The 27,973-nt window shown below is 35.1% G+C and overlaps 1 protein-coding gene and 1 long non-coding RNA gene across 3 annotated transcripts; one reads left to right on the top strand and one right to left on the bottom strand.

Moving 5' to 3' along the window:
- Positions 1-46: 46 nt before the first annotated feature.
- LOC103503306 (uncharacterized) lies at positions 47-16,502 on the bottom strand. 2 transcript variants are annotated; one of them, XM_008467444.3, is made up of 12 exons: positions 16,350-16,502; positions 14,421-14,861; positions 13,259-13,338; positions 12,595-12,703; positions 11,644-11,711; positions 8,365-8,442; positions 6,140-6,204; positions 1,841-1,907; positions 1,559-1,741; positions 1,357-1,413; positions 1,112-1,207; positions 47-488 (listed from the first exon to the last, which is right to left on the bottom strand). In XM_008467444.3, exons 2-12 carry the CDS (start codon positions 14,854-14,856, stop codon positions 354-356), a joined length of 1,374 nt encoding a protein of 457 aa, XP_008465666.1. In that variant the 5' UTR covers positions 14,857-14,861; positions 16,350-16,502; the 3' UTR covers positions 47-353. The 2 variants fall into 2 exon arrangements, with proteins under 2 accessions (XP_008465666.1, XP_016903468.1); XM_017047979.2 differs by having other exon boundaries at positions 12,595-12,709; positions 16,350-16,496.
- Positions 16,503-20,648: 4,146 nt separating this feature from the next.
- On the top strand, positions 20,649-22,461 carry LOC127151068 (uncharacterized). The gene is made up of 2 exons (XR_007823809.1): positions 20,649-21,276; positions 21,372-22,461. It is a non-coding gene; the product is annotated as an uncharacterized LOC127151068 (long non-coding RNA).
- The last annotated feature ends 5,512 nt before the right edge of the window (positions 22,462-27,973 follow it).

Below are 27,973 nucleotides of genomic sequence, written 5' to 3'. Positions count from 1 at the left end.
AGATTATTCTCAATAAAAAAAATAAATTGCCATCACAAGTTCAAACTTGGACACAGAGAGGAGCTCAATATGTCAAGCCTCAAATAGAAATTTACAAAATGTTACTTTCAACATACTCTCCTCAGCTTCAACTCAATCCAAGTTCATTAGAAACAAGAGACTTTCTTCTTCTTCTTTTTCGTTTTTTTTCTACAATAAAATTCATTTTTAATCCTAGAAAAGCTGACAGTGATGGACATGGTAATCTTAAAATAATAACATAACTAATTCCTCAGCTTAAAGACAGTAAATTATAAGAGTTAGTGTATTGAAATCCTCTCAAGCAAATCATATTTTACAGAATAGGTTAGACTTCACAAAGAAGTTGAATCAGAGGTATTGCTTCCCATGGAACTTTGCTTCCTTTCCGCCTGAAGCGATCGACACAAGGATTCGAGCTTTTCTTTCTGTTTCTTCGTTTTCTCCAGCTGTTTCTTCAAGCCCTCCCGCTGCTCAACCAGAGTTCACTCAAAATCCAACAATATGGTTGATGTAAAGACTAGTCTATATAGTGATTCAGTGCACGTAAATCTGACTATGCCCGGAGGGCAGTTAGATGAAGCGTATTATTCAATTAATGAACCATGGAAGTCAAAACTGAATTTGTTACCATTCAAACAAGAAACGAGTTTAGAGGTTTAAATATCAAAACAACTAGTTGGAAATAAGATCAAACTCACTCAATACGGTAATAATACAAATATATATCTGTACAAATTCAGCTGAAAACAGAACTAAGCATATGATGAATCGACTGACTTCCTAGGGTTTGTTTACAGGATGGCTATCCAACGAACATATATTTAGATAGCTATCTTTTAAATTTTTTTCTTTCATTTTAAATTGTTTGTTTTGTACTTTAGAGCTAATACCATTTTCTTCCAAAATTATGAACTTGTGATGAATAGTCATTTCAAATGCAATTGCTTTAATCTTTACCAGGTGCTTTAACCAAAATTCTTTGATCTATTATTTAAATTAGAAACAAGCAACTGTTTTCCAAACAAGGCATTATTACTGTTTGGTGTTGCCAAAGAAGCGTACGATAAAATTATAGTGAATGTAAACATACCTCATCAAGAAGCTCAATAAGAGTAACATCCGATTTCTCACATTTGCTCTTCAGGAATGAATTTTCCTTCTTGAGTTCCTTGATGGATTTCGTCATCTGCATATATTTTTCATAAGAATTGAGGGGAGATGAGCACATGTAGAATAGCAGCTTCATTAAGTGTATCATGCAATAACCAAACATTTGGAGATCTATGCCCTGAAAGAAAGATGTTGGGTTCGTGGTGGGGGGTGAGCGTTGAATACCTTCTCAATTTCTTGTTTGAAGGTTTCAAATACGTCATTGCTCTTTACTAATGCATCCTGCAACATTAATCAATACATAAATTAAGATTAGGTTAACTTGGTAAATCATTCTATAAATGCCATAACAAGATGTCATTGTCATCTATATAATATATATTTCTAAATTAATTTTTTTAAAAACACTACTTAACTAAAGCCCTACTTGGAATTGCTGAAATTTTTCTCCATCGGCTGTTAGTTGTAAACGCAGATTCTTTTCTGTTGACAATAAATGTGAAATTTGCTCTGCATATACTTTCATTTGAGTTTGTTCCTGAATCAATTTCTCCTCACATTGCTTAGTTTTCAGATCAGCAAGCTGAAGTTCAAGCGTTTTCTGCTTCAACTGTGTGTTAATGTACAAAACATTATGAATCAATTCAGTCGTACAAAATAATAGTGAAACATCCAAGCCATAGCCCAGCCGCAAAACTGTAAACTTTACCTTCTGTGCAAATTGCTGTTCGGAAAGAGAAAACTGATCAACAAGCTGCTTCAGTTTATTCCTTAAGCTGGACATGGTATGCAAGAATTTTGGAAAACAAAGAGAGAAAAAAAGCCACATTTATAATTCAATTCCTTATTAACTAAATCATTTGTTTAGGGAGAATCTAAAGCATTGATCAATTACTACAGAAACTATCGTATACTAACTACTGAACGATAGCAAAGACAGGTCCAAGGATAAGGATGAAAGGAAGCTAAGCAAGGAGATATTCATCGAAGGACTGTAAAAATGCCACTCTAAAAAATATTGAAAACAAATTGCCTAGTATTCACTAGAGCCTAAGGGGCTGTTTGGCCCTCAGATTATGAAGGAGTGGAGTGGGCTAAAATCCCACTCCACGCTTGATCCAAGGGTTATTATAACCCGAGGATTAGTACTAAAACTATTATACTCATTCCCCTATTTCTCTTCTGTCACTATTCCTCACTCCTCCATTTTCTTCTCTGACACTATTTCTCACTCCCTCATTTCTCCTTTTATCACTATTCCTCACTTCATCAAGGGTTATTATATATTTCACAAATTTTAATTATGCCACAAAAAAATTCATCTAATGAGTTTTGTAAGGAAAAACAAATTAGAAAAAATCACTTTGCAAAAATAACTTAGGAATATGGTTTGTTAGGAAAAATATATTTGCAAAAATAACGTAGTAAAAATTACTTAGGAAAAATATATTTGAAAATTGGCATCAAATCAGGACAACCCTAACAAAGAATGCTGCTGTATATTAGCCCAGAATCAGATTGCAAGTGACTACCAATGACTTCAGATGGGCTGGAACTTCACAAAGCTGAGCTTGAGATAAACAATCCAAATTTTGTTTTTCAACTGCTGGTTCTTCTTCACACTAAAACAGAGCATTCAAATCAACCTCTATTGGTTCCTTTGATCTCTGCTTTTCTGTTTCATCTGATTTCTCAAACTGGTCAAATTCCTCGCTACTTACACTGAATTGGGAGACAAATTCAGCTTTTCTTTTCTTCTCAGATGGATTGGAGTGTGAACTAGAATGTCTCTTTGATGTTTCACCTTTGCGTTGAGGAATGATAAAACAATGATAAAACAGAGCACTTAAATTGTGGAGGGAGAGATTTTTAGGCCTATGATCTGCTACTTTTGCTGGTAGCTTGAATCTGTGAACAAATTTCTTCTGAAGCATCTAGATTTTTTTTAAACGAAGACAAACCTCTTAAATTATTATTAATAAAAGAGCCTTAAGCTCAAAGTACAGGAGTATTATACTAAGAGCAAGAGAAAAGAGAAAAATTTAGTCTACAACTACAACAAAAGCTAAAAAACAAACTCAAAACAGAAGAGATCAAACTAAACAAAACCATAACCGTAGAAATCTAAATACAAAGCATAATGAAAAATTCTCTCATAAAGAGCTAATCTGAAACTAAAAATTTGCAAGAAGATGCAACCGGCTGCCTCGAAGCTGCCTTGCCATATTATTCCAGAATCCAGAGGAAGCTCGAAAAAGTCTTCCACTATTTCAGCATCGGTGTGAATGCTTTACTTGCCATCCACATGAAGGGCAATCCGAGAAAGACTGAAGTTGGTCCAACATTGAGGAGGAATACATTAAACGACTGAAGAATCAAATTAGAATAATTCCACAATTAGCAACTATTGAGGCTTTGGGTCAGATCCTTGGATTGATAATGCCCCCATCAAGGAGCAATATTCTAGGCTCTTTAGAATTGCTCTTTTGCCCACTAGTTCAGTTGCAGCACGTTGGGACGATACTTCTTCCTGGTCATTGGCCTTTAGAAGAAGTTTGAAGGATGATGAAATTGTAGATTTTCAATCACTACTTTCCCTCCTCTCTTATGAAAGTGGGTAACTCTGATGATTATAGATCATGGTCCATTGATCCTCAAGGCCGGTTTTCCCGTAAGTCTCTTTCGGCTCACTTAAAATCTGCCTCCCCAATGAATAAACATCTTTTTTCAGTAATTTGGAAAATAGGCAGCCTACAGAGAATTAATATTTTCATTTGGATTATAGTCTTCGGGTCCCTCAATAGCTCAGAAATCTTGCAAAAGAAAGCCCCTAATAAAAGTCTCTCCCCCTCGATCTATCCTCTATGTTTGAAGGCTAGTGAGAATCTTTCTCATATTTTCTTGAACTGTCCTGTCTCTTCATTCTGCTAGGTAAGCATTTTCTCCTTGTTCAATTTAGCTTGGGTATTTAACCGTTCACTAAGTGCTAGTGTGGCTCAACTTCTGATGGGTTCCAGTTTGCCCAAAAAATCAAGTATCATTTAGGAAAATTTGTCAAAAGCCTTACTTTCAGAATTATGGTTTGAACGAAATCAACGTATCTTCCATGATAAAGCAAGACCAAGGGTAGAAATTATGCGTGCAGCAGATCTTAATGCTGCAGCTTGGTGTTCCCTTAAAAAGGAGTTCGTTAATTATATCATCTAAGACATTTACCTTAACTGGGCTGCTTTTCTTTCTCAACTTGCCTAATTGTTGCTACATCAGATTCAATTTTAGCAGATTACACAGTTTGAAGCCCTCTATTGCTTTTTGAAGCCTTGAAAGATTGCCCCTATTTTAGTCTTTCATTTTGAGATTGTTTTTTTGGGCTCCCCATTTGTTTCTTGCTGTTTTTTCCAGTCCCATATTGTTTTCTGAACCTTTGTAACAAGTTGGATGCTTTTATTATTGTTTCTTTGTAGGTTCATTTATGTTTGTACTCGAGATATGAAGCTTGGAGCTATAGGGTGTCGACCTATTTGAGATGTCCAAGTGTGTCAAACTGGGACTCCCTTGATTACTACTTCTTTATTACTTTCTTTGTATAAATCTCTTGTACTTTAAGTTTTTATTAATGAAGAAGTTTTTGTCTCCAATTAAAAAAAAATGATCTGGTATTTCGCAAGATTGGGGACAAGAACGAGTAACAAAAGGCAAATTTGCAGAACCTAGCTCTTCCTCGCATTGAAAGAGGGCATTGATATGTTTCTAGAGGCTCAAAATGTTTCACTTTCAAGCTTAGTTGACCTATCCAAATGCTCCAATTCCTCACTACAAACACTGAAATGAGAGTCGAAAAAAGACTCACCCTTCTTGCTGGATTGATTGAGAGGGGTTTTGCACGGAGAGCCCATCAGAAATTTTACCCTCAAGAGTATTTAAATTGGGTAGAGTTAGGATGATGAGAAATTGACTTAGAAGAACAGGTTGGGGCTTGAGTTTGGGTGCAACTAACTTTCAATAAATTTGGATTAAACTCTAAAAACAGCTTAGAGATACTAGAATAAGATGATGAAAGAGAATGCACATTATTTCCTAAAACATATAGATTAGAATCTGAAAACATCTTTGTCTTAGAAGAGATCTTCTTGGCCATCTTCATCCTTCTCCTTCTAACAAAATGCTTTGGGAAAGTAATGAAAGGACGCACTGCTTTCTGATTTTTAGGACTTCGTTTGACCCTGATCTATCTCTGATTCTGACCGAAGAAGAGATGGGTGAAGAAGAAATAGAACTATAAAGGGGAATACTAAAATGGTCTGTACAAATATGGGAGTCTAGGTGCACTCAAAGAAATCCTAGAAATTCCATTTTCCGTTGTTTAACTGATTTCTAGCTCATTTTCAATTTGGATAGGAACGAGCATCGTGGGTTTCAAGAAGCCCCTGGATAGGCTCAAGCCTTCTTCAAATAATGTTGCCTCGCTCTTAAGTCTTAAACATCTTTTCCCTAAAAAATGCCTCAGTTGCTTTATTACTTCCTGATTCTGTGGATTTTATTCTGTCAACTTCCAATTAATAAGAGCTATTGAGTTATCCCAATCCTTTCCCATGGGCAAACAGACCAGGGCATTCAGTCCTTTGAGTCCTAAAAGATTCTCTCATGCGGTTCAACTTTTATAGATACCTTTACACCAACAATTATCATACTTTTCTCCTTACTCCGAGAGTGTAGTCTCTTATTTTAAAAAGGAAAAAATATTGACGGAGTTTTACTTTCTTCCAGTACGTTAACGCCACTGTCACTTTTAGAAAATACTAAGATGAAGATGACACGCAGTAATTCCAGGTGATGGTTGTACACTTTATTCTAGGTTTGCCTTCGCGCAAATAAGAAGCAAATAATAATAATAAAACAAGAAGCACAATACTGGTTTCTTATAAAAAAACAAATAAAAAGAGACAAAATACGTTTATGTTAATTATTTTAGCATCAAATATATTCTCAGCAATGTACTTCGCCTTACGTTTCATTCTCTTTCAGCTGTGCAAGGCATTCATTCTTTTGCTCTTCTAGCTTCTTGCTAACATCCTGTCGAAGGAATGGACAGAAATATAATCAATAGGAGCAATATAACAACAAATAATAACAAGCACAAAGAGAGAAGATGTCATTCTCTTAACCCAACTTTAGACTTGCCTGTCAAGTTTCATCAATATCAGTTTACGTGCACACTTGGGGCCCATTCAGTAACATTTCCACTTTTGTTTCTTAAGGGACGTTTGGCCCCAAGACTATGGGGCATTAACCCACTCCACATTTAGGGGAAGACTTATGGAAAACCTAGGGATTAGGTTTTTCATAATTCTTCCATTCTCTCTTTTTCACTATTCCGCTCCTTCCCAATCCTCCCCAAACACATACTATCATAACACTACTATCATAATCCTTTTCCCAAACGCATACTATCATAACACTACCTATCATAATCCTTCCCCCAAATACATACTATCATAACACTAGGACTACTATGATACTAGGATTATCATAACACTAACCCTCCCATAAATCACTCCTTCCCCCTAAGTCTCTTTTAACGAAAAAAATGAAACTGTGTTTCATAACATTAAGAAGAAGCATCTTTGGTAATCATTTTTTCTTTCTTCTTGTAATTTTTTTTAACTAAGAATGCAAAAAATTACATGAAAATAAGTTTTTAAAGTTAGATATGAATTTTTTAATGTTATATTTATTATGCATTTTAAACTTAGGCCTTGTTTGATAAACATGTGGTTTTTAAAAATAAGACTTTTAGAAACTACTCTCACCCGTACGTTTCTTTGTTTTGATATCTACTTTCTCACAATTTTTCAAAAGCCAAAGCAAGATATGAAAACTAAGGAAAGTAGTTTAAAATATAGGACTATTTTCAAATATAGCAGAATAAACCAAAATATTTATAAAAGATCGCAAAATATTACAGTCTATCTACGATGGACAACAATAGACCAAGATAGACTATGATATTTTGCAATATATTGTAAAAGTTTTCAAGAGTTTTGTCATTTAAAATTATTTTTCATATATATAATATTTGGAATTTGACTAAGAATTCAAAAGATTCTTAAATAAATGTGAAATCTCTGAGAAGAAATTGAGATGAAAAAAGTATACATTTCAAAAATTAAAAATTAAAAATGAAATTGTTAGCAAATGAAGCCTTAAATTTGTAAGGTTTATAAGAAAAAGAAAAAAGTAACAATTATCACGAGAAATTACGATCAGGAAACTAGAAACAAAATTGTTATCAAACAAACCCTAAATGCTTGTTTATCATTAAAATTTCTTTTTAGAGGAAACACTATCAATTTTATGAACACAAAGTGTAAAGGAGATAGGGAAAACAGAAAGGTTGAACCCTAAATAAAGAAAGAAGAAAGAAGGTATGGTATCCCAACACGCTCAATACCATTATTGAGTTCCTTTCCTTGCAAATCATTTTCTGGTAAAGTTGCTAGCACTCAACTCATCCTACTAATATTAACTTTTTCCTCAGACTTGAAATCTCAAGCAATTCAAGAAACACATTCCCCTACTAGGCCAAGAATAATTTTAAGTTTATGTTGGTTGAAAGTTAGATAATTAGCTGTAAAATCTTTGGTAATTTTATTTTATTCTTTCCTTTCATGTATTGAGTCTTTTTCCAACATATGAAAGCAACACTTATGCATTGGAATACAAAATAATTTATTCCACTAAATTTAACTTGGTATCAAAAGCCCTTGAGTTCATTTTACATCTGTGTCCTTTCTTGAACAGGATCTGAATTGGTATCAAAAGCCAGTGTAGCATTTTACTCCTTTTTCCTCTCTCTCTCTTTGTGGGGGAGGGGGGGGGGGGGTGGGGAGGGGGGGAGATTGAAGAAATCTTTCCATTTAATATAAATATAAGGGATGGTCAGTGTATAAATACTTAGTATTTAGTAAAAAATTCAATATCAAAGAAATCAAAGAGACAGTTTTCAAGATTTTCTTGCACACACGTGTTTCAGTATTTGCAGAAATATTCCAAATTGTTAGACAAAAGAGAAATTGTAACCAACTGCAGCTGGCAAAAAATTGAAAATCAGAATTTAAAATTGTTGCCTCAAATTCATCAGACAGTTCTACTGGAGGAAAGGTGAGTTAAGGCCATTAGATTTTCTAACTATTTTATGGAGTTCCTTATCAAGTTATTTAAAGGAAACAATACCTTGATTGCATCTTGAAACTTAACTGACAACTCTGTTCTGAGGCTTTGTCCCTCAGTTGAGACCCGTTTGCATTCGTCCTGTGTTCAATTCACGTAGCTATTATTAATTATTAGAAGCTAAATGAAATAGAGGAAAGTAATAATCGAGAAGGATATGGGAGAATATGGGAAAAAATAAAGGTATACAAGAAAAATTCAGAGAAAATTGAAGAGAGACGGTGATTGAGGCACAGTTTGAGCATAAATTTCTTTTGGACAAAAAACCATTTCATTGATGAATTAAATATCTAAAGATCACTGCAAAAACCCAAACAAGATGAACCAAATTTGAGGGTATATTTCAAAATTTATTTTGATTTTCTTTCTTTTTTCTAGTTTTGAGATTGCGGATCCAACCATCAAGGCTTCAACCTTTCTAAAGATAATAAAGAACTAATTCACTAAGCCATTGTTGAAATGACCTTCCAATGTTGTTTTTTAAAAACTGCTTTGGATAGACTAATCTTATAAAACTTAAGTTTATTAAAAAGATAATTTTTGTTGCTGTACTTTTTTTTTTTTATAAGAAATGGATCTATATATCTATATATAAGCAACAAACAGAGGACGGCCTAGGGTGAGGGGTTGAGCGACCCCCCCCCCCCCCCCCCAAGAAAAAAAAACTAAACGATAAAAGCCCTCAAATTGTTAATAATCTTGCGCTCTTTATTTCTCCTACATATTTTTTTTTTATATTTTAATATCCGTGAGTGTCCGAACAAACTTATGCCCATCTCGACTAATTCAAGACAACCTGTCTGACCTTACAACATTTGAGTGTTAAGGAAACTCATAGGAAATTAATTTCTAGGTAGATAGTCACCATGGATTGAACCATGACCTTTTAGGGCCTGTTAGGCCCGGTAAGTGAGGTGAAGTGAAGACGTTTGGCCCATGATGTAAGAAATAACCATGGATTAGGGTTATTTCAAAATAACCCTAAGCCTTCACTGTTCTCCACTCCCTCTCAACTCCCCACTTCGTCTGCCTTCTTTCACGATCAACTTCGTCTCCCTTCTTCCGAATCATTTATGGGGGTATTGTTCTATCGTTATTCTCCTTATCGCTCATTCTTCTTCTCGCCGTTCATTCTTCCTTCATCATTTATTCTTCTCCTTGTCGCACATTCTTCTCCTTACCGCTCATTCTTCCCCCTTTCCGCTCCAATCTTCTACCCAAAATATTTTCCTTTTGGCCATCATTCACTGATCCAGAACTTGGTTGTTAGGGTTTGTGGATTTTTTTTTTTTTTTTTTGAGCTTGGTATGGGTTTTGCAAGGATATGAGCAAGGTTAGGGTTCGAATTGCACATGGTAAGGATGAAGATTTCCCATCCCTTCACGGTTTGTATCCCTTATTTGTTATTTTATAAAAGTTGATGATGAGGTCCTTTTGTTTTTCCTAATCTGTTCATGAAATTTTGTGATTCAATTGTGTATTTTCCGATCATTGTGATTCTTGGTCTTCTACGGTATATTTTTTACTCCATGTGTTGAAGTCGATTGATTTCTGTTTTTTCTAATATGTGACCATCTGAGGCTGATTTCTTTTGATTTCTTTTTCTCTGTATTGTGTGACCAATGTGATTCTTGGTCTTGTATTGTAATTAATTTTCCAATGTATTTCATCTGTTGTATTGAATTGGTCTCTGTTTTTTTCCTAATATTTGAACATTTGAGGCTGAATTATTTTGCTTGCTTTTCTGTTGTTTCCTAATATTTGAAGAAAAGGCAAGGTTCTACCCACCAACTATCAATGACCAATCATTATACGACCATGTTAACAATGTTGGACAACATTTGCTTGGAGGCCTTTCAAATGTTCTTTTTCTTCCTAACACAATAGGAGTAGAGGATTTCATCTTCTACTTCCAACACATTCCTGTAGTATTTTTCATGATCAGAGCGAAGAACGATGATGGAATCCGGAATACCGTTGCACTCGCCCTACCTTATCTTGGATGAACAAGTTCTTCCACTTGGAGCTGCTCTTCATGCTGCTGTTGCAATTTCTTACTTAGATCAACAACATTATTATTCTGTTTCCAGTAATTAAAGATCATGATAGGACTTAAGAGAGAAGGGTATTTTGTCACATTTCTAGGTTGTACATGAATTTATATACTTTTTCTGCCATTTGGATTTGGATAAATGAAATGCCTTTGTGAAAGTGTTTTTATGATATAATTATAAACCATGAAACAAATTTATTTAATCAATACTATTTAGGTTATTGTGACATCATATCATTTATAATACATTATATAATATAATTTTTTAAAAAGAACAAAAATTTAATTATGTGGGACCAATCTTTTTTGAAATTTGTCGACGATTTGTAGGGATGTATGTGTAACATAATTTTAAACACGATTACCTAAACAAATGAGAAAATTACATTATGGAGATTATAGTTAAATTTATTAAACAAACTACATAATTAACGAGATTGAATAAAATAATTTTGGAAAAAAAATGTATATTGCAAAAAAGAATAGAGAAAAAAACCCTTTTGATATTTTACAGATTTTAATAACTTACACTCTAATCACAGATTATAATAATCTGCACCCCAAACACAGAGTATAATAACCCAGATTATAATAATCTGCATCCTAAACACAGAGTATAATAACCAGATTATAATAATCTGCACCAAACACAGGTTATAATAACCAGATTATAATAATCTGCACCCCAAACACAGGTTATAATAACCAAGACTATAATAATCTGCACCCCAAACACAGACTATAATAACCCACATATTATGATAACTCACTCCACGTTCCAGACGCCCCCTTATTTAGTTTCCTACAAATTAATTATTGAATTTAAGTTAAACTAAACAGATAATTTAGATAACATGACATCAAAGAAAATCAAAGAGAACATGTCCAAACAACAAAATCCTGCTCCTGATTGCTATTTTTGTGTTCGCCCACTACAAGAGGCAACAAGCTTACTTCCACGTACATGCCTGGCCAATACCATACACTTCAAGTTACAATACTCAACACAAGTGTCACGTTAACTTCCACAGTGACATTAGTTTTTCGTTGCAAATTAACCAAATAATTAACATGCGGAAACCAAATTTATAAATTTATCAAGGCATGATAACTAAATAGAAAAAAATAGTAGTACAATACGCCAATACCAAAACATTCCAAATCACAAAACTGAGGCTAGAATCGGAATTAAAAGTTACTTTTGCATGGATTAAATATGTAGATCATACCATTAGCATTTTATTTTGACGTTGCAACTCCCTGCATAGTGATTCCAGCTTGTCCCGGACAACAATAGCTGTGCATAGAAGATGAGGACATTATAAATTCATAGCATGGAATTAAAAAACTAAGCATCGACCAGAATGCATCCAATTTGAATATGAAAGAACAACACAATTTTTTTCTAAGGAGAGAGAGAAAGATGACAGATGACAGAATATTCTTTTGCTATCAGGATATTCAAATCTTTCACCTAAATAAAATAATAATATAATAAAGAGTCATTAAATCCCACAAAGTTTTCTTGACCTCTAAATAATTGAATATAGGGATTACAATACTATAAAAAAAGCATCTGCAAAGACAAATTGCAAGAAACTGTTCAGTGACCAAACATAAGACCGATATAAACTGCAGCATTGTGAATTATCTTCAGCTTGATACTATAACAAAGTAACAAAAAGGTGAACACTTTTAAAGAAATATAGAAGCAACTTTTCGTTGCAGTTGGCTAAAAAGAAAATTTTCATTTCCAATTCCAACTGAAGCCAGAGATTTTACTCAAGATATAGGGGGGAAAGGACTCACTCAGCTTAGAATTTTTAAAAATGAAAAATCCTTGTTGACTTTTTGAAACAATTGACAAACATCCAGAAAATCTAATAGCAATCAAAGTTCATACTAGTCTAGTCTTGTAGCGTGCAGGTAGGTATAGAGCTTAATTTGTTGTTATACACCAACCTTTTGCACAAAATGAATAGCCCACATGAATCATCATCTGGAATAAATATAAAAAGAACTTGAAAAACAGACAGTAGCGCTTAATTTGTTGTTATGCACCAACCTTTTGCACAAAATGAATAGCCCACATGAATCATCATCTGGAATAATAAAAAGAACTTGAAAAACAGACAGTATTGAAAAAGTGAAACTTTTCATTTGTTCACTTCTTTACTTGCCTGAATCTCTTTCTGCAAGAACTTGCTGATACTTTAAAGTAAATTCAAGAAACTCCTTTTCTGACTTAAATGTACGCTTTGGATTCTTTCGTTTGAGTTCAGCACTTTCCTGAAACTTATTGCAACTTAGTAACCCAATGAAATTTCTGGCCTTTAAATAGAATGGAGACATGGGGAGAAAAGCGACCCACATTTCAATCCAATGAAAAGGCCATTCTTAACTACAACAATAAAACTATCGAAGGTCTTTTCACATTGATGCACGAGAAAATTTATTGATGGGTAGGGGGAGGGGGAAGAGAGAGATATGTATAATAAGAAGAAGATGACAAAAAAAAAAAAAAAGAAGCTACTCCTCATATCAAGTTCAAGAGCTAATTTGACAATTTTTTTAGTACAACAATTGTGGGAATGAGAGATCGAACCTCCCACTACCTCAAGGATGATAGTTCATGCCAATTATCCTTCAACTAAGCTCACTTTGGTGAATATTTAATAGTACTTTGGGTGGCACATTGAATCAGTATCGCTTATCAAAGAAGTGACCAGGATGCATTAATTTCCTAGATCTAGCAGAAAGCTAACAAATGCAAAATTAAGATCAAAACAAATAATGCACATGCTAAAATGCAACGTAACTAAGGAAGCAATGCAAATTACTCACATTTTTCGTAGTTTGAACAACCTTTGTCACAGACATTTCCTTCTCATGTGCCATCGATGCATCTAACCCGACACCAGTGGCTGAAAGAAGTAATAAAAGATAATAATAATAATAATAATAAATAGATTTTGGTAACATGTATAGCAAAAATGTGAGCTCCATGCTTATTTACACATCTCAGACCATCTTCCAGAAATCGACTCATCCAAAAAACTTCCAGAACATTTCATATTCTAGATGGGTGACTTTTTGAACTCGTGACCTCAAATACAGCATTTACACTTTGCTTACTCCTGTGACCAATGGGTCCACAGTTATTGCGGCAAACAAGACTAAACAAATTAATTATTGCAAGGCCGTGTATTTTTTTATACAGTAGGTGATAGTGCCTACCCTTCCTGTATTTGAAACAAAAGACTCAAGCCACTTTTTGGCACCCATGCGAAAGAAGCCAACAAGGGTTGATGTTACAAAATAAATGCTCTACTATGTCATTGGTATTAGAGAGTTCATTTTTTTTCATTTTTATGAAAATGTTATTGAGATAAAAATAAAAGAATACATAAGCATACAAAAAACTAACCCACAAAGGAGTCCACCTAAATGTAGGGACTCCAACTCTACAAAGTAGAGAAAGTTTCGTTGTAACCAGTAATTGCTATGTTTAGTTTATATGTCAGTTAATTAATCTCAATTGTATTAATAAACAGTCAAGCAGTTGTTTCTAAGCTCTGTTTAAGAGAGTTCTCTGTATTCTTCTGATTAAGTAGAATAATACAGATATAATCATAAACTTCGTCTCCTCCAAGTCTGTTAATTGGAAAATCAAAAATAAATTTTCTAATATTTGCTAATTGATAACTGCCTCATAGACATGAAGGACATGATCTCTTTTGGCATCCTTTTCAAATTTTATTTTCCCACATGCTAGTCTCAGCATTGCTGCATTTCTCTACTTCTTCTGGTCTTATTCACATGAACATCCATTCCCTAACCACAAACAATTTTCAGCACCCTACCACATTCTTGAATAAAATTATTTCTTATCCAGCAAAAAGAAGGATGAAACAAAGGAAGGCCATGTTTATATTAGTTCATCAGTATTCTGATTAAGATCAATAATAATAACAAAGAGTGTGTGCTGCAAGGTAAATAAACGCACCCTTGTCTGAACTTTGAGACTCGACTTGAGCTTCTCCTTTTAATTTTCGGCAGCCAGACTCGTCAATTGCAGCCTCATCAGAAGATTCTTTTACATTAAGAATGTCAGTTTCTGCTAGTTCCATACAACCCTTACCAGCTATCTTTTCTAAACTCTCCAAATTATTGAATTTTTCCGTTTCAGATGAAGCAACAGTTAAAGTTTCCAACTTTTGAGTATTCTCTGAACTACATTTCTCAGTTTCAACATTTTCCATGATCTCATGCCTTTGATCATTGGAAAGATCAGATTCTGGTAACAAAATTTGTTGGCAATCTAATGGCTCTGCTTCTTCAAAATTCTGTGTCGAAGGTGTTTGAGTTTCTGCAGAGCTTTCAACAAAACCATCTGACAGTGAATCTACATCAGGACGGTGATTTAGACCTGGGTTCTCCATACAACCTACATGTTGAACATTGACAGTAAGAATTTTTAGGTAACTCAATACGAGAATATCATCATATGGTCGGTAAAAAAAATCAAATCAAAAAATTCTATCAGTATTGATTTAAGCAACATCACGCACTCAATTCTAAACTCACTTTAAGAATATAAACCTTATCCACACACCCTGAGCTAGGGCAAAGCTACCAGCCAATTCGAGAAGGTAGTAAGCTCTCCCCTTTTCTCTGAGAATTCTCTACAGACAGTATAAAAACATAATAACAACATACTCTCCCATATATACCAATGTATAACCCTCACTTTCAAAACATTTTGATGTGGTGGTTTCTCCCTCCTCCCTGACGCAAAACCAACTCCAGCCCCAAACTAGCTTTTGTACTCCTCCATCAATGTTGAATCAGGATTGGTGGCCTAACACCTTCACATTAGGTGGGTAAACGGGTTGAGTTAGGAGACATTCTCAACCCAACCCATATTTTCCAACTCAATCCGTAAAATATCAGTTAGGTTGTCAGATTGTAGATTGTAAATTTTTCAACCCTCCAACCCGATACCCAACCCAACCCTTATAATATGAGTTAGGTAGTCTGGGTTGTCGGGTTATTCTTACACCCATACTTCACATGACTAAACCCGACTATCAAATAACGTGGAGTTTCAACTCAAAATCAATTAGCAATAAGAGGAGTATCACATATATCTTATAAACATTGTAAAGTCTCTCCATTTTTTCAATATGGGATCCTCAATATGCCCTCAAAACGGTACCTCTTCATGGGTTCATCAATCTTGGATCGGATCTTTTTTTTCAACCAAGTACTTGTCTAGGTTTTATGTGCTCTCATGCCATATAAGATAACATGGGGTTCCAACTCAAAACCAATTGATAATAGGAGTAGTACCACATGCATCTTGTGAGGTCCCTCCATTATTCCAACATAAGATCACATACCTCCACTGATAAAGCTACACCTAAAAGTAAGCCTTGGCAAAACCTGCCTCTTCAGGAGCAAAATAGCAATGCAATATGTTTATTATTCTTTCCTTTTTTATTAAAGTTCTTGTTGCCTATTAATCTTCTCCCTCTTGTATCTTTGGTTTCACAAGAAAATAATAAGAAAAGATCTATCGTAGTTTTCTACCTCTACTAAGGTTTCCACGTTACATTGAACTCAAGATGCAAACAAGAAAACTTCAGCAAAATTTTCAAAATTTGACCGAGAAATGGTATACTCACGAAAACTTGCAGGATTGCACGACGTTTACATCCTAAAAACCCTCATAAAATATAAAAATTAACGAGAAGCACCCATTTCCTCCCTAAAAACGATCCGCGAAATGCAGTTCGCTACATTTTTCGAGTAACAGAACAACAAAACAGAAGGCAAAAGAAATCCTACTATAGCAAACTGAGAAATCAGTGCAATTTCTGTAGAATTTTGAAGCTCAAAAGTAGAAAAGCGAAGAAGAAAAGGAGAGAATTACCAGGTTGTTTAAGGGTAGTGAAGTTGAGACTGGCAGAGCGATCTACGGTGATCTTTCAGTGAGTTAGTCTAGTCAGTGAAGGTCCCTCGAACCGATTTCAATAGTGTGCCTTACTGCCTGATTTTCTTGTTTTTTCTCCAAAACTGTATTTGTCGACTATCTTTATTTACTGAACTTTTCAAAATAATAATATAATAAATTTTTTTATTGAATTTTTTTCCATCTTTTAATTCTTTAATTTTTTTAAATTTTTATTTTTATAAAAGTACCATCTCTTAATTTTAAGCCAAGAGTGTGTTTAGTCAGGATGTATCGATTAGATATGCAAGACTAACTCGAATAATCCGACGACATGGACTACCTTTAAGGATTGGGTTGGGTTAGTTTAGATTTTAGTTTTTTTAGGTTGGATTGGATCTCGGGTTGGGGGTTGAAAATTCAATTCAACTCAACCCAACTCGAATAAATGATATAATATATATATGGGAAACTTTCGTAAATGTAACAAAATACCAAACTATTTATAGCCGTGCAATAAAACCAAGTTAGCCATTTTTTAAATTTTCAGGTTTGCCCTTCCATCTTTCTCTGTTCCTCTTGCGATCTCTTTCATCTTCTTCTCCTCCCATTTCTTTCATCATCTTTCTTCTTTTCCTTCTTTTTTTCTGCTGCAATTTTTTTCCATCGTCTTTCTTCTTTCTCTCTTCTTTATTTGCTGCGATTTCTTTCCATCGTATTTCTTTTTTTCCTTTTTTTTCTACTACGATTTCTTTTCATCGTCTTTCTTATGTCGTTTAATCTTTCCATCGTATTTCTTCTTTTCCTTTTTTCTATGTCGTTTAAATTTGGGTAACCAAATCTAAACGACCGTAGCCAAATGTAAACGATAGCGTAAAAAACGTAAATGATTGTGTAAAAAAAATAAAATGTCGTGCATAAAGAATCTTGAAAAACAATCATTTAGATTGGAGTAGCCAAATGTAAACGATCGTGTAAAAAAAAGTAAACGGTCGTGAAAAAAAAATAAAAGATCGTGTATAAAGAATCTTGAAAAAATTCATTTAGATTGAAGTAGCCAAATGTAAACGATCGTGTAAAAAAAGTAAATGATCGTGTAGAAAAAAAAGATCGTGTATAAAGATTCTTGAAAAAAAAATCATTTAGATTGGAGTAGCCAAATATAAACGATCGTGTAAAAAAATTATGTTTAGAGAAATCTAAACGATCGTGTAGCGAAAAAATTAAAAAAATCATGTACCAAATTTTGAAAAAAAAAATCGTTTAGTAACCAAATTAAACGATCGTCTAACAAAATTAGACGATATATAAATGAAAAGATAAATTGTAGTCATATCTAAACGATCGCGTACCAAATAATAACCAAATCTAAATGATCATAAATATATTACGTGTGCGTTGTTGACGACATGGTTGACGGGACATTTTTGGTATTTTACACGGTGGACCTTTGAGCTTTTTCTGTTTTCGGAGTGTACATACTTTACCACTTTGTGATACTTTTGAAAAGACCCCTATATACATAATATATATATATATATATATATATATATATATATATATAATATTTTATTACTAATTCAGTAAAGATAAATTTAGGTCACATGTTATATTATACTTTTTTTTTCTTATTTTTTTCACAATCCGACAACTCAACCCAACCGGGTTGTGGGAATACTATTCAGGTTACCAACCCAAACAATCCGAAAATATGGGTTGGGTTGTGAATGTTTCCAACCCAACCCGTTTACACCTCTAGTATCAATTATCATTTATTGTATATTTAAAGATTGTTCTCTTCTTTGTGAGTGTTCATGTCAGCTCGCAAATAATTCAATTAATCTCACATGAGTCACATAACCCTAAAACGTTTAGGTGTTAATGAAACTCGTAGGAGATTAAATCCATGACCTCTTTGTCCTTTATTGAGACTAATTTTTTTTTATCACTAGGTCAACTCTTGATGGTTTGAGAGAGATTGATAGCATTGTTTCGTTCTATTTAATTTAAGGTCATTCTTAGGTTTTATTTGTTTATTTAATGATTTTATAGCATCATGCATTTAAGAGGTAAGGCGAAGCATTAGAGTTGAAATGGTGTCAAAATGGACCAGACATAGCTCAAATGCCTCAACTCAAAAAGAATGAGTTAGAATGACCAAAACCTCGAAAGGCTCATCGTTAATTTTTTAGAGCAAAGATGCATTGAGCATCACTACAATCTAAACTTTGACAGAGGCATGTATGCATGAAGGCATTACAACACCACCTAGGCATTGTGACATGATGTTGGGAACCTAAAGGCATAACTTTGCAGTGCTACATCCTAGAGCCTTGACATTTTTATATATATCTCATTTCCATTTTAGGATAGGGGAGAGTTGCCCCAACAACTTATCTACACTTTTCCTTTTTCCATTTTCCTTCTTTGGTTTGTATTAATGCTTAAGAACTTTTCACCATTGATTATGAAGACGCTTATCGGAAAGGTATTCATTCTAGTTTGGATTTGTAGGATTTTCTCCCTTTTAATGTAAAACTCGTGAGGATTGGAACTTGATTTATGTTTGTTTGTTGATTTCCGTCTTGATTCGAAAGATTATGATCATATTATCTTGCAATTATCTGACAAATTATTTGTGATTGTATGATTTACCAATTTTGGTTTATACTTGCCTAAGTTTCTGAATCTATAAGAAGCAAAAGGTCAATTTAGTTTGTGAATTGTTGTCTATGATGATGAGCATTATTCCACTTAGAAAAGAATCAAATTTAATGTTTAATCAAACTTTCTCGGTTGAATGTTCAACTTAACATTGACCTAGATCTTAATGTAAGTAGGACATTTGGATAAACACATGTTTTTCATTTATTCACTTTAGGCTATTTAGTTTAATTAAGTCGGTTAATTAGTTTCTCTAATTAATTTGGTTAAGCATAAGAAACTAATAGCTCATCCACCAGCGAGACAATCATAAAAGTCGGCTCCTCTCATCTGAGCCCCTTTTTCAGTTGCGAGGTTGAAGTCATTCTCACCTCACTCGATTGCTTGATCTTTGCTTGAACCACTGTCAGATTATTGCTCATTACTATCAGACAAGAAGCCAGTGGCATGGAAATGACTTTATGTTGCAAGAGGAAATCCATACCGAGTACAACATTGAAGTCAACCATGCAAACTACAACTAAATCAACGTCTCCTCTCCATTCACCTAATTTTAGAGATACCCTTTTCAATAATCCAACAATTAGCAAAGCTTCAAAACATCTTTCATCTTGTCTGTGTCTTTTTCGATTTTCAACTCCAACCGTTGTGTCTCTTCTTCTAAAATGAAATTAGGAGTTGCACCTAAATCTACCATAGTGCCTTTTGTGGGTTTGAAGTTGATGATCGGGTTGACAAACACGAGTCCCTTTTTGAAAGCATCTTTTTGGTGAAAGATCTTCTTTAAGAATTTTAACGCACCCATTTGAGAGGTCTCTCTCTCATCCTCCTTTTCCACTTCTTTTTTTGTCTCAAAATCGTTAGAACACTGTAAGAAGGCTTATAATACTGTCAGCAAGCCCTACTGTGGACACTCGGCTACTCGATAGAGGACCTTACATAAGAATCAGAAAATAGGTCTTATCTAATTTGAATTTGACTGATGTGCTCCTTGAGGAGTACTAGTGCTTGGGTTTGCGATTTCTTATCATTCGTGAAGTTTCTTGTGAGATTAAGCTTGTAGATCATATTCCTAGGATTAGTGTAGGCACATTATTCTTTAGGGAGCAAGTTCTGTTCGTATAATTTAGTCCTAGCCCATCGTTTGAGCTCTTCTACAAAACAGGATACTTTATCCTTTTCCAACATGTCTTGGATGTCCAATACAATGACAGAAAACTGTTTAACATAATATCCTGTAACGCCCAACATTTTCGGTTTCCTTTGTTATTTTGGACCACTAATAATATTAATCCTAAGTGTGTTTATTATTGGTATTAAACTAAAGTTTTTATGGTTTAATTATGAAGTTAGGGGGGTGAAATAAATTATTGGCTTAACAAATAAATGGCCTTGGAAAGGGTCAAAAGTGGTTATTGGAGGAGAGAGGAAAGAGGGTTTTAAAGATTCTTTTATTATTTTTATTATTTTTATTTCTTTTAAAAAGAGGCCTTGGGACTCGTGCGTAAAGAGGAAGAGGAAAATTTTCAAAGAAAGAAAAAGGGAGAAAAAAAAAAAAAAATTTTCCTTTTGAAACCCTAGCCGCCGCACGCCGCCGCCGCGAACCCGAGCCGCCAAGCATCCTTCTCTGTTCAGCAGCGCAGCCGAGCCGCAATCGCGACCGAGCCGTCGCCGAGTTTCCAGCCGCGCCGGGAGATCGTCCAAGCCGATCTGCGCAGCCGAGCGCCCGTCGGACGCCGAAGCCGAGTCGAAGCCGCCTCCGTGCGTCCGCAGCCAACCCGTCAGCCAGCCGAGGCGCGCCGCTCCGATCCGACGCAAGCGCAGCCGAAACGCCAGTCGTAGCCGTCGCCGAGCGAAGCCGCGGTAGCCGGACCACCAGCAGCCGCCGCGCCACCCGAGATCCGGAAGCCGAAGCCTCGCGCGCAAAGGTCCGACCGAAGACCCGCCCCGCGACCCGAACCGACGCGCGCCACCCTCCGGAAACCCGACCCGCGCCCGCGTGCACCCGTGCGTGAGCCGCGCCCGCGTGTGAAGCCGCGCCCGCGTGTGAAGCCGCGCCGCGCGCTTTTGTGTAGCCGAGCCGCGTCTCCCTGTTGCAAGCCGAGCCGCGTCTCCCCCTGTTGCAAGCCGAGCCGCACGCGAAATCCCTGTACCGAGCCGAGCCGCGTCTGCCCAAGCCGAGCCGGTCCTGTCTTCTTCCAGCCGAGCCGCCAGGACTAAATTGGCTCCATCCACCTATATTTTGGTAAGCTAATTAATTATTGTGGTTTTTCCGGTAAGACTCCATGCTCGGACGTTAGTTAAATTAATTTGGATCTAAATTATATTATTTTCCTCAAGGGACGTCTTGGACCAAGAAATTACTGCAGCGCGGGATTTCCTTCAGTAGGGGCTCGAGCACTGCAACCTCCTTCTAGGGTAAGTTAAATTCAATTGAGTCTCGAACCGTTGGTCGTTGGCGACCTATTTACGAATTTTGACTTATTAAACAGTTAGGACTTCGTCGCTTGGAAAACGTACTGCCTCGCGGTTAGGACTCGACAAGTAGATCTCCAGGTAAGAGATTCTACTACTAGTTTCATGTTTGAAGTATGAGACTGTGTATGCCCTATGTTGCATATTGAGGATTTGACAGTATGATGCCTGAAATAAATGCTAGTATGATGCAAATGACGATATAGTTGTGCTATAGCCTGTTATGTGTGGCAAGATCTATTATGGTTACGACGAATGACGGGACGGAGAGTGTAGAAATGATTTATGTGACATGTTATATGCTGATGCCATGTGTATGTTTACTGCAATTAGGGTACCTGTTAGCTTGATTTCTGTTAGAGTCGTACCTGCATGGGTGTCCTTCGGGATCACCACCTATTGAGGACTGTGTGGTCCGACGGGACGCCAGTCTAGCATGATATAGACATGACTCGAGTGACTCGACGGGGTCCTCGCATCCCGACTGTCCTAGGTGTCCCCGGGCACCGAAGACCAGAGTTACGTTCCTACGGGAGCGCATGATTGCACGTGTTCGGGAACGTGCCAGAGATTGGGTACCAGTTATCAGGACTCTAACAGGAAGTTAACAGGCACCTAGTGGGACTAGTAGTGGGTCCCTTACTGAGTATTTTTATACTCATTCTCTCCATTTTATGTTTTCAGGTAGAGGACGGGGCAAGGGCAAGGGCAAGCTGGCGAGCGACCCGAAGTGAGACCGAGGAGGGCCATAGGGACTACCGCTTCCGCTTATTTCTTATTTCAGATTTTAGCATTTGAGTTTGAGTACTTTTTATTTTTCACTATCTTTTATGTAGATAGGGCCCGAGTAGGATTTCAGAACGTTTTTACATTTTTGCATGACTACCTTGTTTATGTTTTTATAAATGAATTTCTTGAACCGTATGCTTTTAATAAAATTTTTAGACTTAAACCACTTGTTCTATATTTAGTAATGACTTCGATTCAGCATAAGGAGTTGGGTCGTTACATATCCAATGGTTCCTATCTATCTAAGTTTCAGCAGTTTCCTTCTTGCAATAAATTCAACATTCTCGGGAAAGAAGTAAGTCCTTAGTTCTTTCTTAAGATCTTTCCATGGCACATTGACCATTTTGGATGTCGTTCACTTTCGACCTCCACCAGAGCTTTGTATCATCAGACAGATGCATAGAGGCTAATGTCACCTTAGTTTCCTTAGAGATGGTTCCACTAGCCTTAAAGTATTGTTCCATATCAAAGATGGATTTTTCAAGCTCTTTAGCATCGCAGTTCCTATTGAAGGATTTATATTTCAGGATCCTGAATTTGCTCGAAACAATACATGCTTGATTTGGGGTCTAGTTTCCCACTTCTTGCATCGTTAAATTCACTTAAAATTTCATCTCGGCCATCTTGGCCTTGATTGTCTCTATCATGGCTCTAAAGTCGTTTGACATGGTCTTCTGAGAATAGTTAAGCTCTTCGACATGCTCTTCTATGTGTGTGACATAACTTAAAGAGTTACTCCCATGTTCATAACTACCCGCTTGTGCGATTTTATGTTCTATTGAATCAACCTCAAACTTTAATTCATTTATATGTAGTCCATCTATTCAGGCATTCAATGCGTCTAATTCTCCAGCCTTTTCGTCCAACCCATCCAGCCAGGTCTAGAGAAATATCACTTCATTTGGCAATTCTCTCATATACAAGAAGTGCTCTTTGATCTCAGTCAGTCACTGAGATTGCGACTTTGACAGCTGTTTCGTTACCGACATAATTGTGTCTCACTTAGCTAAGGAGCTAACAAAGCTCTGATACCACTTGTCACAATCACAATCTTTCGATTATGGAACGAGCTAGCGATTGTGCGAAACTTGTTCTAACTCGGTGAACAAGTCAGCCATACTAAATTTGAAAATCATAGGCAAACTTGTAGTATGATATAGGCTCCCTTCACTATTTTTAGAGAAAATGGTTTTATAAAACGTGAGAGAGAAAGAGAAGCATTAAATACATTATTAAAGAAAGCATCGAAGAATGACAATTGCAAGAAAGCTTGGTTTGCAAAGAGTACAATAAGGCTTGGTCAGGGGATTGACTAGTGGGTTCTCTTATAATACGTTTTAACATTTTCAAATATGACTGACTTGCATATGAAAAGTGTGATAACAAACCAAACCAAGCTGCATGAATAAAGTGAGAAATTGTACCAGCAAGCAACATGGAAATTAAAGGAAAGAAGCTAAGCTAAGTACAAAAGCATAAACATAAGGTAGTGTGAGGATTTTTGGGCATGAGGCCATAGGCAAACAATGTCTTGGACAAGCATGCTTATGACATGGGTGACCCATTTCCACGATGGTGGAGGGAGATTGTAGAAAAAAAACTTAAGTTCTAATTATATATATGTGTGTGTGTGTGTGTGTGTGTGTGTGTGTAATTTTTTTAATTTAATTTTAAATAAAGTGGTTCAATTTGGTTTTAATATAGGTTTCCATTTTGAAACCAAACCAAACTGCAAAAGAAGCGGTTTCAAATTTAAACAAACCAAACCAAGCTGCGAATTCGATTTCAGTTTAGTTTGCAAAATGGTTTGGTTTTCACATTATTTATGAACATCCCTAGTCTCAATCTCTCTTGCTCACATTTTATTTTCTTTGAGTTCAAATCAAACCATCCATTCAATTACTTGAGAATCATAAGCATTTTATATGAGAAACACAAAGACTCTCATGGATTCAATATGTATTTCGAAAACTACATATTTACTGAGGAACGAAACATTATTTGATCCCTTCAAGAATTTGACACCATTCGATGGCTCATAGGAATCTTGAAAGTATTAAAATCACTTTTTATCGAATTTAAATATCTAGTCGACTGATAATAAATTTGATAATTTAGTTAGGACCTTCTATACAAAAGTTATAGAAAGAAATTTAATAAATATTAGGGGTGTAATTAGGCTGAGTCAGGTCGGTTCTCCTTAAAAAAATCTCCTATTCAACTCGAAATTGCACAACTCTGCACAAACGAGATCTGACCCAACTCGAGTTGGGTCGTTTTTTTAGTGGAATATGGAGCAATCTGATTGAAGAAGAAGCTTGTTTGGGGACACTTTCAAATAATTAACTTAATTCATAAACCCTAATTTACATATCAAATGCTCAAAAAGCTCATAAATTTGCAGCCATTTGTAGCATAAGCTTCTCTTAACTTTTTGACGTAAAAACTATATATTTCAATTGGGAGGTGAGTTGGTTTATATCTCAAAAACCTGTCTGATCACTTTATACATAGAGATCTAACAATACAAACTTTGGGGAAATATAAAAGGTTATTAAATAATGATGATTCGTACAAGAATCAGATGATCGAATAAAAATTCACAACCAATACAATCTGTTCTTTCTACCTCACATGACATCTCAATATAGAAAATAAAAAATCCAGAACATAATCAATACTACAAACGACGCCAAATTCAATCTACTAAAAAACAGCATGCTTCAACATAATCAAAATTTCTTTATGATTGCAACGTCGAAATAGTCTCCAATCTACATTTTTAAAGTTAAAACCAATACAATCTCATTTTACCTATTGCATCATTACGCCATTACACTTTACGCTTCCATCATTGTACTTTAAGACTCTAACAAAAAATAAAAAAAAAGAGCACTCAATATTTAGCAAGTCAACAATTAATATAAAAAATGTAAATAGAGATTTGAGAGTAGTAACTTAGACCGTAGAATCATAATTCAAATCATCAAATGCAGTTTCGATCTCCTTTCATATGTTTATGAATTCTAGATCAAAATAAATTAAAAAATAGTTAGTTTAAGTGAGATAATTTAAATGCAAATTGCTAAATAATGAAATAAATAAAAGTACTTATTACGGTGTCATTACATATTACTTTGTGGAAAGTGATACATCCGCAGCGAAAAAACAAGATCAATTTAACCCTGAATGCAACTAAACAATTTAGTAATTAACATGCTTTAATTATCCTAATTAAATGAAAAATTAGGGTTTAAAAGAATAGCATACCTTTATAGCTTCCCGTTACTTATAATGTCCTCACGAACACAAACCCAAGACCACCATTAGTGTTGACTCTCTATTCTCTGGACTTAGAACCGAGTTGTGGCACTCGATAAGTGAACGAAATTCAGATAGATATAGAAATTGGAGGTGAAATTTTAGGTTGACAATTCAAAGAGAGAAAATATTTTGGTATAATTTTGTAATTCACAATTACAAATTTGGCAAAACAAATTCTCTCATTTGAAATGATGCCTATTTATAACCTAATTACATGCAAAAAAAAAAAAAAAAAAAAAGAGCATGAAATTAGTTCACAAAATCTCGACACCTAACATTCTATTAACTATTAGTGGAGCTTAGTGGCTAGATGTTTACATCTTATGTAGTTAGTTATCCCACCAAGTGTTAATGGGATATCCAAAAATATGTAAGATTTTTCCACTAACTTTAGTCCAAGGGCAACATGGTCACATTTAACCGTTCAAGTCAAAGTCAAACTTTGACCTTGACTTTGACATTTTCAAGTCAAAAGTGGACATTTTCAATTTTTATAATTTTGTCCGTTTTAACTAATTTCAACCTCCCGATTATGAACCCGCATTCCTTTTTTTGAAATTCAAATCACATTTCAATATAAAGTCAGTTAAAGTTTGACTTGTCAAAGTCAAAAGTCAATATTTTGATTTTTTACCACTTTGACCATTTTCATCATGTTGCATTACGAGCTTCTGAATATGAATTTACATCGGTTTCTCTCTGTTCCTAATTCGAACAATTCGAATTAATGCAACATATTGTTTTAAGTTAATTCCATATAAGCTAACAGGGGAACCTAATGGACTTATAAATCATGGGCTTCAACGATCCGAGATTAACTAGCTAAATCCTTTTAGATTGAGCTAATCAACATTTCTTAACTAACAGGTCATTCCACTAAAGTCTCGTAGTTGCACTCCCCTCACTATAGATATATTTGTGTCTATATGATATAACCATGATCAATAAGTTAATCCTTCACAGATTGTTCGTAACTTCAACTGGGTAAAAATATCGTTTTACCCCTGAGACTACATCTTGCTCTTTAAGTTCCATTGATCTACTATTGAACAATTGGTTTAAGGTCCAACCTATAAATCGAATCCCTCTCGGGCAATGAGAGGTAGGACCCCTTGTTCAAGAGTTGGATTCAGTCCTTAAGGGAACAACCTATCTACTAACCTTAAAGCGGGTAAAAGCGAATTTCATATTGCACCCTATGTCTCTAGCTATCCACCCAGTCTTACCCCTAAAATGGGAGGTTTATTGGATCAGCGTTGTTGAGCTGTCCTCACCTATGCAAATCTAAGGATAATTCTATATGAACAGAAGTTCATAGTTCGTCAGTTTTATACAGTCACCAATGTTATAACTTAAGTGATTATTTAATGGTTCCAGTTTTATGTAAACTCTTTACATAGGATGCTCTCACTTCCATTTCTATACATGAACGATTTAGGATCACATCGTTTGTACTAACTACAAAGCAAGCCACATCCATATTGTCCCTATAATAAGACGCCCAACCTTATTCATACAATATAGACTGTTTGGACTATATACTTGAACTTGATCCACGTTTATGTCTTTACATAAAGTTTAAGTCTATACTAGATAGCCTTGGAACCTTAGTTTATTGGATTCAAGATTATAGTATTCTATTTTCACTAATAAGTCCTCAATAACCACTTTATTGATTATAATATAATTTAAACTACAAACTACGAGTTTTGGGACATAAATACTAACAAACTCCCACTTGGACTAAAACTCCTAATGAGATAAAATAACATTGAATTTAACCATGGGAGAATTACTCATATGAGTACAATAAACATATGAATACAATAAACTAGAGACATACACCCAAATATTCTCCCACTTGTCCCTAGTGCACAAACTTCGTAGACCTAAACTATTTAGGTGACCTTCAAACACTTTAGTCATGAAGAACTTTGTAAATAAAACAACCATGATTTTCTCAACAAGTATCTTGGTTAATACAATGTCATCATGATGCATAATTATCCGAATAAGATAGTACAATTTGACTTGATGCTTCTTCACACTATTGCTCCTTCATTTAGAGTGAATATTGATTCTAATATAGACTTTCTAGCATCTCTAGAAATCAAAATCAATATATCCAGTAAGGATCAGATCCTTAGCACTATACACAAGCACGTAGTCTTTTGATCTTTCTAAACTATTTTAGGATATTCTTAATGGCAATCCATCCCTTTTAATAGGCAATGTCAGGTCTAATACATAACATTACCTTCGACAATTTCTTTAGCACTGTCAAATTTTTAAATCATGTCATTCGAAGGTTTAGATTGAAACAAATTCTGAGCACACAAATGAGGGACTCTACA

Source organism: Cucumis melo, chromosome 9 (genome assembly GCF_025177605.1).
Source record: "Cucumis melo cultivar AY chromosome 9, USDA_Cmelo_AY_1.0, whole genome shotgun sequence".
Lineage (NCBI taxonomy): Eukaryota > Viridiplantae > Streptophyta > Magnoliopsida > Cucurbitales > Cucurbitaceae > Cucumis > Cucumis melo.
The sequence above is the reverse complement of the archived record's forward strand: the minus strand, read 5'-3'. Positions and strand labels throughout refer to the sequence as shown.

Bases quoted from the DNA above. Each gene is read 5' to 3' on its own strand.
- LOC103503306 (XM_017047979.2), bottom strand. From the start codon at position 14,856: ATGGAGAACCCAGGTCTAAATCACCGTCCTGATGTAGATTCACTGTCA. The intron at 12,710-13,258 runs GTGAGTAATTTG...AGTTGCAATAAG, and splicing joins TTGTTCAAACTACGAAAAAT to TTTCAGGAAAGTGCTGAACT. The intron at 8,443-11,643 runs GTATGATCTACA...AATTGAACACAG, and splicing joins GTCAAAATAAAATGCTAATG to GACGAATGCAAACGGGTCTC.